This window comes from Fistularia commersonii, chromosome 33 (assembly GCF_037954325.1).
Source record: "Fistularia commersonii isolate RoL2024-O1a breed Wild chromosome 33, RoL_Fcom_v1.0, whole genome shotgun sequence".
Lineage (NCBI taxonomy): Eukaryota > Metazoa > Chordata > Actinopteri > Syngnathiformes > Fistulariidae > Fistularia > Fistularia commersonii.
In genome coordinates, this window is record NC_141316.1 from 4,801,036 (window position 1) to 4,816,136 (window position 15,101).

Consider the following 15,101-nt stretch of genomic DNA (forward strand, 5'->3'; position numbering starts at 1 on the left):
CGCGCGTGTATATGTGTGTGTTCATGTGGGCTATTAATGTTTGAGTGTGTTCAATCCTGTGACTGAACAGTGCATTTGGTTGCATGTGATGTATGGTGCCATGGTAACAACTGCACGACCCTGATAGGAACTGGTAAAGAATTCAAGAGTTTGAGGTGTCAGAGAGAAATATGAACTCTGACATATTAAAAAGAATAGAGTAGCAGAAAATTGTTCTTAGTCATTTGTGGGACTTGAGGTTTAGAAAAATATACATGGCAACAATTGCAGTACAATAACCATTGAAGTATTCTCTGATTCATACACAGTCTAAAAGAGAAGCACAAACTGGAATGAGGCTTAAAGAATCAAAATAGTTAAGATAATTCATATTTCATTGTATTTCTTATTCTTCCTCCTTTCTACTATTATCTATTACTGTTATATTTTTTACTTGAAACTCTGGCACAACAATTTCCTTCGGGATAAATAAAGTTGTTCTCATCTCATCTCAACAACTAAAAAAAAATTAAAACTGAAACAATAACATTAAAAAGAATTCTTAACATTACAAAATCTGCATCTGCTTTTCAAATCACTAAATATTTGCATAGAAGCCAGTGGCATAAATAAGAGACCTGAATTAAATTACTATTCATGTAATGAAACACAAGATTGTCTTTAACATGTGGTGTGCATGGGAAGTATTGCATGCTAGTATTGCATGGGAAAGAAATGCAACCTAAACATGTTGACAGGGCAACGCTTTACACTTACAATTACCTGCAGATTTATTTATTCATTCTTTTTAGTTTTTTACTGCAAATTGGAACAGCAGGAATTTGCTGGGATGTGAAGATTAGTTCTTCATGATGTGGAACCTCACACTCACACTGAAAACTGTAAAACGTTGCCTTTTTTGCTGCCAATAATACCAAAAAACAATCAGGATATTCCAGCTTTTTCCCCAATTTAATGTTTCCCCTCTGCTCTGTTTTCAAATTATCACACCGGGATGATTCGGATACATTTGCAATTCCATTTCATTATGAAAATAAGTGCCAAAAATAATTCAGTTTTTGTTTATTATTGCACGTCAATTCACTATTTAAATTATATTTTAATAACAATTTAACAGGCAGCCAGATGAGAGAAAAATTGTACTAAGAAATAATTTAACGGTATATTTCATCATTTAATTACTTTTCAATATTCAATTCTCTTGAAAATAATCTCAGGAATTAAATAGTTGCATATTATAACATTCCTGTTAATTGTTTTACCTGGGTAAGGGCCAATCGTGTTAAACCAGCAGCTAGAGATGAGGAGCCCAGGGTCAAGGCTTGGTGTGACGAAAAATCAGTTAAGCTCATTGTTTCTAAGATGAAACAGATTTACCAATATGAGTTATGGTGTTGTTTTGGGAAAAAAAAGACATTCCTGGACACTGTCGACCAGCAAAAAACACATCAGGTATAAAGATTGCAATACACACACACACATTTTCACAAAACAGCTTGAAAAATATTACGTTACTATCCTATATTCATTCTCATTTCTAGCCTCCAGTGAAACAACACTAAAGGTGGAGTTATATTGTTTTCATTTCTTGTGTGCTTTTGCAATGACAATGCATATTAATCAAAATTACTGCTAATGCTTTGGTTTGAAGCGATGGAAAGTCACATGAGAAATCCATGTAACCTTGCCAAACAAAAATAGGCAAATAGAAGCAGAGAACAGGGGAAAAAAAAAAAAAGAGAAAAGGGACTGATAGAAAGCCGCAGTGACTGTGGTCATGGTTACAGATGGCAAGAACAGTGAATGCAGGGTGGGAGGATGGATGAAAACATAGGCAGCAGAGTAAGTGCGTGTTGGTTAGAAAGCTTGGGGTGCAGTTTCTCCATCTCTTTGTCCTTCAAGTGAAGCCTAACCTTCAGCGTAAGATGCTGCACACGGAAACACAATAAGGCAGACAACAGATCACTGCAGTGGCCCTTACATGCAGAAATGTACTTCTAAGGCAAATTCATTACTTAGAATATATCGTAAACGTGCTATTAGTAAAGGTGTAATGCACACTCCACAGCCATCAATCAGTAGGTTCTTTGGGGAAATCTTATTATTGCTTTCTGATTTCCTATCACTGGAGGATTTCTTTATTATGCATAAATATAGCTTATTTTTATTTATAATTTGACCCTGAATGAATATTACATCTAAAAGCAGCTTTGAAAAGAAAAATCCTGAGGAAAATGTATTTATTTTTTTCAATAATGTTGAGACTTGCAGATCAAGTCACTTCCTCCTCAACAATGAACATCCTCATTAGCTGCTAGTTCTGCTGTCAAAGTTAATTAACATTGAAAAACAGGTTTAAACCATAGAAGTTTCTGCATCTCATCCGCTCGTGTATCTGGATTTAATTTTCTTAAACACACTGAGGGGTTTAATTTGCTATTGCTACAACAAACAGACCCATATCTAGTCCATACGTATATGAGGACAACTCAAAGTTAAGTGGAACAAACTACAGGACTGTCTCAGAAAATTAGAATATTGTGATAAAGTTATTTATCTTCTGTAATGCAATTCAAAAAAACATAAATTACTTTTTCATGATATTCTACTATTTTGAGATAGGATTTTTGAGTTTTCTTAAGATGTAAGCCATAATCAGCAATATTAAAATAATAAAAGGCTTGCAATATTTCAGTTGATTTGTAATGAATCCAGAATGTATGACATTTTTGTTTTTGTAATTGCATTACAGAAGATAAAGAACTTTATCATAAAATTCAAATTTTCGGAGACAGTCCTGTATACGGGATGCACGACTCAAATGGAATGTCATCAAATCAGGGCTTAATAGTTAAGCAAGACAACCATTTAATATCAGAGTCTTATGACTCACATAATTTGAAATATGTTAACGAAGGAGTTTGTTTTATTACAATTGTGCAAAATTAAGGATGACTTTTATTATCATCCAGGGTGAAATCTTTGCAAGATGTTTCAGGAATTAAATCGGTTGAGCTGATGGGTTGAGCTTTTTTTTGTAAAAGTAATGTTAATGTGGGTGGTGCCGTTTAGAGATGCCACCGAGAACAAATGAGGAGGATAGGTTAGCTTTCATGTGGTCCGCTGTCACGGACATCCATGGCGGCACCTTCATGTTCCCAAACAACAGGAACAACAAACTGCGGTTAATTTTTTTGGTTCAGATGCTTCGTGGTAAGGTGGTTGAACAAAAACAACATCCGATCCCTTTGTAAGAGTCCCAGAGCAAATTGTTGAGCTTTGAATTAAGTTCTGAATATGAACTGATTAAAAGAAAGGACTCTACAGTTTCTACACAAAGTGTTAGTAACACATAACGGGAGCTTGGGGGCTCAGAGGCTGAGTATGACTCAAAATCACTGATGTTTAAATCAAAAGACATTGAAAGTTGTTGGTGTACTTTGGTGTGAAGTGAATGAACTAAACCAGAAAAGTCACGAGCTGAGCCATAATGAGAAGACGGTTAGGATTCCTGGTTTTACCCAGGCTGTAGGGTTCGACTCATGGTACGGAACCTTTATATCCAGCCTTGGAACCGAACATTTCAGTTTTGCTTCCCAGCACTTCTTTGTGTTTCGAAGTGATGTTGAGCAAGACACCGAACCCTTAACTGCTCCCCTGGCACTGATAGACGGCAGCCAACTGCTCATGGTTCATCCATGATGGGTTAAATTTAGAGAAGGAATTTCCCCATGAGGGATTAATAAAGTATACATTAAATTAGAATGTTCTTGCACAGCAGTTTCTTACATGCTCTGTTAAAATAATACATCCAAATATTTAATAAGGGGCGGGCGGTGGGTTTGGAGGAGGGCGCAGGAGGGCTGAAGTGGAAAACTCGGCAGAGAAATGTGAAATGTCAAATCGCTGTCGATCGAAAAATGGGTTCGCTTTAGAACTATTCATTGAATATCCAGGAAAACAAATGTGTCTAATCAGCTTCCTTCATTCTCCTGTTCCCTCTGACCCCCTTTGTATTGTTTCTGATATTTGGTGGTTTAGTGACTACAGTGATCCCTCGCGTGATTTACTTTTCATGGTTTCGCTACTTCACGGATTTGCATCGTGTATTGTGTTCTGCATTCTGATTGGCTAAAGAGTCACTCCACTTCTTCTCTACCTTCTTCTCAATAACGTTGCAGTTTAATATGTACACGTACGTAAAACAGCTTGCCAAATTTACATTACGCACATGCAAATTCTCTTGCAATTTCGAGTTTCTCTAAAACCTATGATGTTGACAAAATGCCCTGGACTGACTAAAGCACCTGCGGCAGGGCCCAAAAGGCAGCGGAAGATGCTATCTATCACAGATAAAGTTAAACTTCTGGACATGCTAAGGGAAGGTAAAAGCTATGCGGCTGTAGGTCGACATTACGGAATTAATGAATCTTCCGTTCGTTCCATAAAGAAGGAAGAAAAAAACATAAGGACGACAGCAGCAATGTATAATCGAGTATCTAATTGTATAATAATTGTAAAAAAAAATAAAGGTTTCTACTTCACGGATTTTGCCCATCGCGGGTTCTTTTTGGAACGTAACCCCCGCGAAAAACAAGGGTATACTGTACTGACAAAGTTGCAACCAGTTCATCTGCAACAGGCTGATTAAAATAAATTGATTAATTGTGACTCACACAAGGGTAATGTCCAAAACAGCTACCGCCAAAGATCAGTTAACTCTTCCATTTACTTTGGAAGAATGTTTGTAATACCCATAGACACCCTGTACTTTGTTATCATTTTCCTTGTTTGGACACTATACCAATTTTTTGGGATATTTTAACTGGCTGTCGGGCAGTTTGATCCGTGATGGCGTTCAGACACTGGACTTTTTCACTTTTATGGGCAAATGCCTCCAGTGGTTTGGATAGTTGATGTCAGTGTGTCTGTGTGTTTCTGGTATATGGCTCTTTCTCCGATTGACCCTAGGAGGGATAACCAGGGGCGTTCTTGTTTAAGTGATGGGGATACTCATAAAGTACGCTGTGGCCTGAAAATATAAAAACAATGGCCCGAAAAATGAGGGAAAAGAAAGCATTGTTGAAAGATCGTCAAATCTAAATTTATCACTCCGTCCTTGGAAAAAAATAAAAATAAATGACTGATCTCTCACCAAAATCTGACCTGGGGTATAGGGAACGCAATTTAATACAATATTCTGCCAGATATTGTATCTCTCTTGCTGCTGTGGTACAAAGAAATACACCCAACAGGTGAAAAAGCTACAAAACTCAGGAGAAAACAATGCCTGGTAAGAAGCTGCACCTTACATGGATGGAGGATGGGACCATACATTGAGACCAGCGTGTTTCTACATCAATTTCTGTGGTTAGGGTTGGATTACATTTAACAAGCCAAATTATCTCCATAAGTGCACCTCTGAGCTGGAGTTCAGCGTTGTGCTCAACAGGTATGACCCCATGCTTCTCCACATGGATTACTGCCCACGCCCACCACTCTCATACACAGCGTGAAGCGCTGTGCACCCTCTGAGTTTGCATCTGCCTCTGGGTCTGATCTGTCATTAATGCTTATGCGGTCACATGTGTAAATTAATATTGAAGAAGTCCTTCATACATGGATAAATCTGAAAGTTGACACACTGTGTCTAATTTGGAGATTTAAGTACAGATCATGGAAAAATATCATCAAATGGGACCCGAGAGAGGAAGATAGATTTCTGTTACATTGAGTAGTTTAGACAAAAGTCATTAGGGGGTAATGATGATTGCCCCGCAGAGGGAAAATGTTTTGCTTCATCAGCAACCTCTTAAGAAATTCAGACGTGAATTCGTTTGATACGAACACAATAAACCAGCAGGTATCACAGACCCCCAGCTGACATTCACGCTGGGCGTTTCACGCTCCACTTTTAAATGTACTTGTTTATTATACTGTCGTTAAATGGTGAAATAAATAGAGTGGTACTGATAATATATATTCTGTCGTTTGCACCGAGAGCAAGAATAAATCTAGGAGACACTAGTTGTAGGAAGTCGCTACATGATGGTAATACATTGTCAAAAACAGCTTATTCTATGGGGAAGAATGCAAACCAAAGCACTTCTGGGCTCTGGCAATGAATGAAGTTAGTTACTCCATTAACCCCTATCTCAGGATGAATCCCATCCTTGTTGTCAAGCACTGATAACAATCAGTGACTGTGAAAGGCTACAAACTGTAGCGCCGGAGGAAAGTATTGATGCAGTTTCACAGCTTTTGGCCTTGTTTTGTCTCGTAAAATATACATTATCTTAATCACTTTCTCACACTATATATGGAGGGGAAAAACATCCCCCCCAAATTAATTAAAATAAATAAATAAATAATATATGAATTAAACCTCTATTAATATATATTAAAATCATCCTCTAACGCACAATGCTTTTTCGCTTTTTATTAAAGACATTCATCATTTTCACAGTATGTCAGATGCGCTGCTAATCAGGTTTAGTCTTTTTATCTCTTTATAATCCAAGAGTTTAAGCAGTAGAAGCCGAGCGATTTAACATACAGTGAAACGTGTCAAGGTGACTAACTTCTGTTTGGCGAGAGGCAAAGTTCTGTAACTGCTCTTCATTCTTTTAATGTAGCCATTTGCTTGCTCTCTCGCTCAACTTAATCATTACGTGACCTTGGCATTTCATCTGTCAGAAACCATTTGTGAACCCAAAAACGGAGTATAAAAACCTTAGAACCCTTAATGTTTCTATCAGGATCATTAGGGCCACACCAGGTAACCTTTCCACGGACACATACATGCTCTTAATGCAACTTTAAACAGCAAGATGTGGCTTGCCAGATGCCGACGAGCCTTGATGTGTTCGACACACACAATGACGGTCATATTCTGGTCTTAACTCAGATGTGTATTATTCAAAGGAGGGTAATGCGGCGAGAAGGGATGTGGGCAGAGGCATCAAATGGGTCAGGGTATGAAAAATCACAGTGTGAGATCAGTTCGCAGGAGACGGTATGACTACAGAGAGAAGGGTCCATTTGACAGAAAATGAGATGTAATGTGTGTCCCAGTGCTCCTGTTTTTTGTCACTTTGCATCATTAGTGTGTTCATTGCATCATTAGTGTGTTCATCCTCACTCCTTGCCATCATCCCATCATCATTTAACACATGCTGCCAGATAGACTTCAACTCCTATTTTTCAATGAAGATAATTTCTGTTTATACAAAAGGAAAGCAGATGCAGTATCCAATCTCCACCTGACTAAAGGCATGTTTTAACACGAACTATAGACACCATGAATTTGATATTGACGGAAGTGGCGCAACACTAAGCATGAAATGACTCTGTCAGGACACCCTTGTGACATATTCAGAAAAAAAAAAAAGTTTTGCTAAAAAAAAAAAACCTTCACACAGAACGTGTTAGTTCACAAATAAAGCGTGGTTAATATGTGAGTACATAGTTGCTAGGCAACACAGTCAGCTGTAATACATTTGCAAGAAGACCTTTTCTTATTCTGTTTTCATTCTTTACATATCCGAGAAATCTTGTCTTCAAAGCTTTATATTTTACATTAAGGTGTTGTACAGGCATGTATGGCTGTATAAATTAATGGCACGTACATTTTTATATATTGTTTGTTTAAAAAAATTGTCTGAGAGGAGTGTCTGTTGATTAGTGTTATGAAGCCACTACTTTAATCCTTTTTCTACCTTTAATATTATGCCGCACATGAAAGAAACTTAATAAAATAAAAGCATGAATCCGTTCTCTACATTCTAACAGGATTCGCTATGGGTTTGCCTTTCTTTCAAGACTCCACCTCAGTGCCTGAGAGGGGTTTGTTAGCTCTCAGGGGCAAAGCAGCGATACAGCAATTAAACCATATAGTATCAGGGTTTCAATCAGCTCCCTTGGAACTGGATCAGTGTGACTGCAGCCTGATGTCATCCTATTTGATGAGGCAAATGCAACTAATGTGCCTCGTGCATAGAGAGCTATTTTCAGTGTATGGCGTGCATGTGTTCTGGGCTTCTGAAGGTGCTACTACTTAGGCGACAAGAGTTTTTTTTTCTAAGTAGCACAATTTTGCATGGCTCAACCCTCTTATATTTCGAAACAGCAGTCTTTAGAATTTAAAAGAAGAACAATGAGGGAGAGACAACAAATATGCACAGGCTTTACTTACCCGGATGTTGTCAAAGGATGCTTTGTTGGTTACATCATACAGAAGGAGGAGGGCTGATGAGACAAAGGAGGAGAAACATGACAATCTTCAAGTAAACTTACTGCAACTCTAGTTTTCTTCTATAAAACAGTAGTTTGAAAATAAGACAGAAATACAAAAGAATGTGGTGCTGACTCTCTTGTCACACACATATGAAAAATATATTCACGTTCAGGCTTTTGTGTTCCCCAAAATACATGGATGAATGCAACACAAATACTCCATACACTATTCATCTAACATACACATAGCAAACATCACACTTCTTTCAAGATTCTGGTTCCTCTGTTGACACACGTGGCACTGCAAAGGTGAACATCAGTCAATGCATGAATGTAATACAGAGTATGAAACAACACAAGAGTATCATCTGCAAAGAATTTAACTTTTCAGAAGAATCTGGTTGGTGAAAGGACTCACCGCTGGTCCTCAATACATTTGGAAAAAAATATGACCTCCTTCTTCCCAGATCTACTCAGTGTGTGTGAGAGAGAGAGAGAGAGAGAGAGAGAGAGAGAGAGAGAGAGAGAGAGAGAGAGAGAGAGAGAGAGAGAGAGAGAAATCAGATCTCACTCTTTCCTTGATCATTAAGAAGGGAATATTTTCATTTAAAAGGACCAAATGAATAGCTGTATGTTTGTCTGATGCATCGATGTACTGCCATGTCTGCAGAAAAATTTAGAAATTAAAAAAGAATGAAATAAATAAAACACACACACACGAACAAAACTAATGGAAAGCCAAAAACATGGAAATGATGCACTTCTTTGAGGGACGCAATGTAAATCCTTCCAATGGTGTTTGAACACTAAGTCAACTGTGTAATGTGTACAGTCTGGTTAGAATGTGCAAAGAAAACCAATGTGACTATAAATAAATATGGACCATAAGTCCCAGAGAACCCCCAAAAGTGATTTCATTGAGCAGATATCTTCTTGCTCTGCATCAGTCTCAGCCACAGGATTCGATCTTGTACTTAAAACAGTCCAGCTACGACTGGATCATCCATGGTACATGTTAACCCACCAATCATACAGAAAGGGGGATCCAGAAAGGACAATTAATTCATATAGGTCCAAAGGGCACTGTACGGCACATGCTCACATGATAAAAATCCATTATTTTTATTTAAACAGAAAACATAAATGTTTTCATAGGACTTGGTTGCTTAACAGATACTCTACCCATTTCTATTCCCACAGTAAAGCTTCCTAAGTGAAATATGGCTTGCTACCTTGATTGACATTTTTCCCGTCTTTTATGTTTAACAGTTAGCCCTTAAAACATGTGTCACTGTTTGAATTTTGGAGTTAAGAGAGATGATTTTAACGCAGCCTAAGGGCCAATTTCTCCCTGAGCCAGCCTCAGGGGGGGCATGGGCCAGTGTCACCCTGAGCCAGTCTGAAGGCCGGATTAATGCAGAGGGTTGCGTCAGGAAGGACATCGGGCGTAAAACTTTTGCCAAAACCAAACATGAGAATCAAACCTAATAATCGCATAGCGGATCGGTCGAGGCCAAGGTTAACAACGACCGCCTTTGGTACCGATGACCTACAGGGAACCAGTGGAAACTGGGCTAATGTAGGTCAAAGGAGGGGAGGAGGAAGGCAGTTTTGGAAGCAGAGAGAGAAGAGGAAAGGAAAGAGTCTGAGACTGAGAATAGGGACTTTAAATATCGGGACATGGCAGGAAAAGGTAGGGTTGGTCAACACGATGCAGAGAAGGAAAGTGGAAATATTGTGTGTCCAGGAGACCAGGTGAAACGGTAGTAAGGCTAGAGGCTTAGGAGCAGGCTTTAAGTTATACTATCATGGTATTGACAGGAAGAGAAAAAGAGCAGGAGAAATCTTGAAGGAGGAGTTTGCTAGGAATGTTCTGGAGATGAAAAAAGTCAGATAGATTTCTGAGTCTGAAACTGGAAATTGAAGGTGTGGTAATCAGTGTTGTCAGTGGCTATGCCCAACAGGGATGTGAGTTTGAAGATTTGGGCAGATTTGGTGAGCAGGATAGGAACGCAGAGGGACAGATGGTGGTGGACTTTGCAAAATGGATGGAAATGGCTGTAGTGAACACTTTTTTCCAGAAAAGACAGGAACATAGGGTATCTTATAAGAGCGGAGGTAGGATAGACTACATCTTGTACAGACGAGGTAACCTGAAAGAAAGTAGTTGTTGGTGAGAGCGTAGCCAGACAGAATAGAATGGCGGTTTGTAGGATGTAGATGTGCGGGACATGTAGATTGTTTATATTGCAACTATAATAATAAAAGTGAATCCTCCGTGGGATCCACCTTATCCCCTTCGAAAAAAAACTTTCCATCTTATGTCTGTTTTTTGCTCACTTTGCTAGCTTGTGCAAGCATTTTTGGCGCTCAAGTGACCAAGATGTAACCGAGAGATTCCATTCATTTTTCAAAATATTATCTTTTCAAATAAAGATTGTTCAGACTCAGATAATAAATCCAACAGAAATAATTGATTATTTGTTTTGTGGCCCGCTATCAAGTGATCCACAGACCAGTATCGGACCACTGACAAGGTATATATTGTATGATCTGTGTATATTGTGAATTTCAAGGCTCTATAAAATGGGAAATAAATCATCACACCTACACGGCTACTCATATCACATTTCTGTGCAGGATCACCTTTAGGTTTGAGCCTTTTCCTCAGTTAATCACCCTCTGGGCATCTCTACCCAGACCTCATCCCTTCTCTCTGGGATGCTTCTCATTTTCATACATTCCATGCTTCCTCTTCAAACACTTAAAGCATTGTAGCATTTTGCCAACCTCTTCAGTATCCTTTGTTTACATCTCCCTGATGAGTCCTTGATAGGATTTGTAATATGTTGTAATAACCAGGTGCTCAATAATGCCCTACCAAACTTCATAACACAGGAAGGCAGAAAAAATGGAAGCAAACAGGCTGAGAGAGGCGATAGGTCCAACATATTAATCCCTCTTTAGTGTCTCCTGTGCTTATCAGGCACCAGGGAATCACAAGGAAAACCTTCCCTTCACCCTATCCTAATCCAATTACCCTTTCCTGAGCACACCAAAGGGATGATGGAGAAAGTTGACGTTGAAAAATAGAAAGCATAAAGCAGAATCAGCAACGGTGAAATAATTTAGACGGGCCAGGATTGAGGACATCTTTTAAATCCACACCTTTTTTTAGTGTCAGTTTGTCCTCTGTGAGGATAGAATGGATACCATGGAGACCAGGTGACACATCCTTCAAGTCTAACCAAACCAACGATGCAGGAACTTTTCAAAATATTCAGTTATTCATGATGTCCCTTTATGAGCCCCAACAGACCCACCAAATCTCTTCCTGTGTGTTTCAGTCTTTGTTCGATCCAGATGCCCCGGCAAGCACTCACTTCATATGCCAAGGATTTTATGTCCACTCATATTTCATATTATACCAACCTCCAACGTGTTGTCATGTGCTCCTGACCAGGCATTTTTACAGAAACATCTGGTCTGTCCAGGTGGGGAAGTCTCTGATGGAGCAAAATCAAGAACTACAGCATCTCTCTCAAATTTACTTAGTTTAACCTTTGGCTTAACCAAACCAAGATGCCCCTCAAAAAACTTTCATCTTAACGGATTTATTACCTCCTACATGGCGCCGGGAAAGAATTTCTTTTGAAACTATAATGGATTTCTGACTTAATTAAAATTCAATGCCGTTTACAAATCATAATTAAAAAGAGATTTCTTATTCACATCTTCCATTCATTTCCAGATATAAAACATCTGAATAGAACAATAAGACTTTCACCTCGGACCATGACACAGCACACAATTATCTGTAACTCCTGCAGTACCGTTGAACTAAAATGAAGTAGAAAAGCTTTATCGTGTACTACAACCTTGACTGTCAATTATGTGTGGGACACTGTGGAGCAGGAAGAGATGGAATGAAATGATCCATAAAGAGCACCGCCATCCATCATCTCTGAGATAATAATCTATGTCAATAATACCTGTCCAACCTTGGATACTATTGTCCCCATACACAGATAAGCAATGCATGCAGTCAGATGCATACAAATTGGAAAAACTATATCACAAGTTGACGGGTCTCAAGGCTAAAGTTCATTCACTTAATGTATTTATTTATCCATCCATTAATTAATTTATCTTAAAAGGTCATTTAAGGTAAAGGCGTGAATAGAAAACGGTGGTATTAAGTGGGTGCCATATTTAAAGCTGGTTTCAGAAGTAGGAGAGAAAAAAAAAAAGTTGGAAACATGGCAGCGGCAATGGCTTTTTGATTTTCAGAGCTGGACAGATTTACATAATGCACAGTCGGATAACACTTCCATCAAATTGCAAATATCAGCTAAGTGGTATCTGCCACTCTTGTGATCCATTACTCTCTCCAAAATTAAAGTTACACCTATGATTTATGCCTCTTGAGGACACTAGCTGATGAGAATGGGACAAGGGAGGGTTTCCTATGAGTGTGAAAGTTATATATCTGCATGTGGCGCGTCAATGTTATTCCTCAAGGGAAATTGGTACCCTGGAATTACTGTTACGCTCCATAAACAGGGGAAAATGAAGCTGATCACAACCGCTGGATTGCCCTCTTCTTCAACTTCATTATTCCTATGACAGTTCCAGCAAAAGTTGTCATTTCCTCCTTTCTCTTGCCAGCTAGCCCACAGGGCCCGACTTTTTTGCACTCGTTTTACGGATGGATCGATCAAAATGACAAGTGATTACTAAATTCTTGGGGCGCCGAGGCAGACAAATCCATTAGTATTGGGAGACATTTGTTGTCCAAGATGATGTTGAAAATAAAATGCAGAGCAGATCGGATGCAAGCAAGTACTAACAGCAGCTTCTGTAGGGTGAGAGCTGTCATTGATTACTTTTTCCAGACTAAAGTTTAGAAATGTTTCAAATTTGAATTGTAATTAATATGGAGGAGTCTGGGCGCTTACAAGAGAGTTCAGGTTGAGTAACCTGCTGTGGCACGAAAGAGGTTAAAAACAGGAGAAAGTAGAGTTGGTATCTAAAGATACCAAATGAAAGACAATACAGAGGAAGGGAATAAGGGGAGAATTCAAAGACTTCAACATAACCAAGGTTAAATCTGAGGTAATGTATTCAGTGAAGCCTTTTGAATTCACTTGCAGTTGATTTCTCAGTGTTGATGATTCTGCTTGGCCTCTGTAAACAATCAAATTAATCTAGATGAAGTATATTGGGCAAGCAGGAATGAACCAAAGTGTTTGCTGTAAGTCGTTTATAAATTAACCCTTTGAGTAATGTTGGAATATAGACATGTAAAATCACAGCGGTGTTAACATTTACACTGCATTAAATATTTTTGTCATGTATGGAAATCAAATTTATATACAGTATGGGCCATCATGCCATGATTATAAAAAAAAACATGATTATTATTTAAGTTACCTTAGGCAAAAGAAATAATCCTGCGCTTTCATTTTCTTGATTAATCTTTACAAGATGTTCCTTTCACGTTCATCCTATAACATAGTGGAACTGAGAGAGGTGCTGGGAGGTGGCTAAGAAGCTCTGTATTGTCCTATAAATCACAAAAAACGAATAAAATACCTAATGCTCAACTGACTGAAGCTATGGAAGACAAAGGGTGAGATTGCCAGATGTCTTACCTTTGGAGTTCTATATTATTTAAGGTACAGCCCAAAGAAAATCATGGTAAAGTTTCATGAGGTATAAATCTATTAATGTATTTGTGTTGTTAATAAAGAACCGGTCCAATCATGAAGATTTTGTGAGTTCAAGTGACGTAGCATTAGGAGGACTTTCTCTGCTTTTGTAAAATTATTTGACTTAATAATGAATTCATTGTTTAATAACTCCTGATAGCCATATCAGTTTGGTGTCATTGGTGGCTCACGTCAGGAGACGTCCGACAGGTGATCCAAATAATGCTAGAGGAATTTTATGTGTAAGTGAAGGCCTTCTAACAGAGGAAGATTTCTGTCTTCATACCAGTTTTGGTAAATGTCAGCTTTGCAAAAAAAAAAAGGTATGTTATGTATAGAAATACTGCTTATCACTTGCTACAAAGGTGAATAAAAGTGTCTAAATAGATGTATGCAAGTAACGTCTTTGCATATTGAACAGAGGAGTTTATAAATCAGGGCAGCACAGCAGCGCAGTTGTTAGCACTTCGGCCTCACAGCACGAAGGACCCTGGTTCGACCTTTCTTTCTACAGTTTACGTGTTTTCCCCTTGTCTCTGTGGATTTCCTCTTGGTACCTCGGTTTCCTACCACAGTCTAAAAACATGCAGCAGGTTAATTGGAAAGATTGGGAAAATGACCCAGATGTGCGACTGAGAGAGTGGATGGCTACATAAAAAAAAGGTCTTTATACGCGCCCCTGCAATTGACCGGCACCCTCAGCTGGGATGGGCTCCAGCATCCCCGCAACCCTGAGTAAGACAATGGATGGATGGAGTTTAGACTCCAGTTTCTCCGAGGAGCCCCTGCTGTTTAAATGATTGTCTGAAAATTCAAACTGGATGCGACTATTTGCATTGGATGTCCTCTGATGAACCAACCGCCTTCCTTGTGTCAGGCACAAAAGAGCTGATGCTTTGTAAAGAATCAGAAGAGTCAGCCCCTTGTTTCTTTCACTGTTTAGCTCAAATAGAGTTCATCCCCAGTTCTCCTCACGGCAGAACTTTGTTTTGACTGGCCGACGTGTAATAATATGGGATCATAACGTGATGTGAAAACAGAGAGGGGATAGTGAGGAGACTGTGTCACGTCATTGTATAACTGTAGTATAACTGTGAGTGACACCTGAAAGCGAAGCAGCATCTGACTGCAGTTTGAAGATATCGGGGAAAAACA

General features: G+C 38.8%; 1 protein-coding gene across 1 annotated transcript in view; it reads right to left on the bottom strand.

Moving 5' to 3' along the window:
- The window catches only part of rab26 (RAB26, member RAS oncogene family), an 86,409-nt gene that overhangs the window by 25,382 nt on the left and 45,926 nt on the right, over positions 1–15,101 (bottom strand). Inside the window, exon 5 of the mRNA XM_086140759.1 lies at positions 8,195–8,247. Coding sequence (XP_085996885.1) covers positions 8,195–8,247 — 53 coding nt within the window. The remainder of the gene's footprint in view (positions 1–8,194; positions 8,248–15,101) is intronic.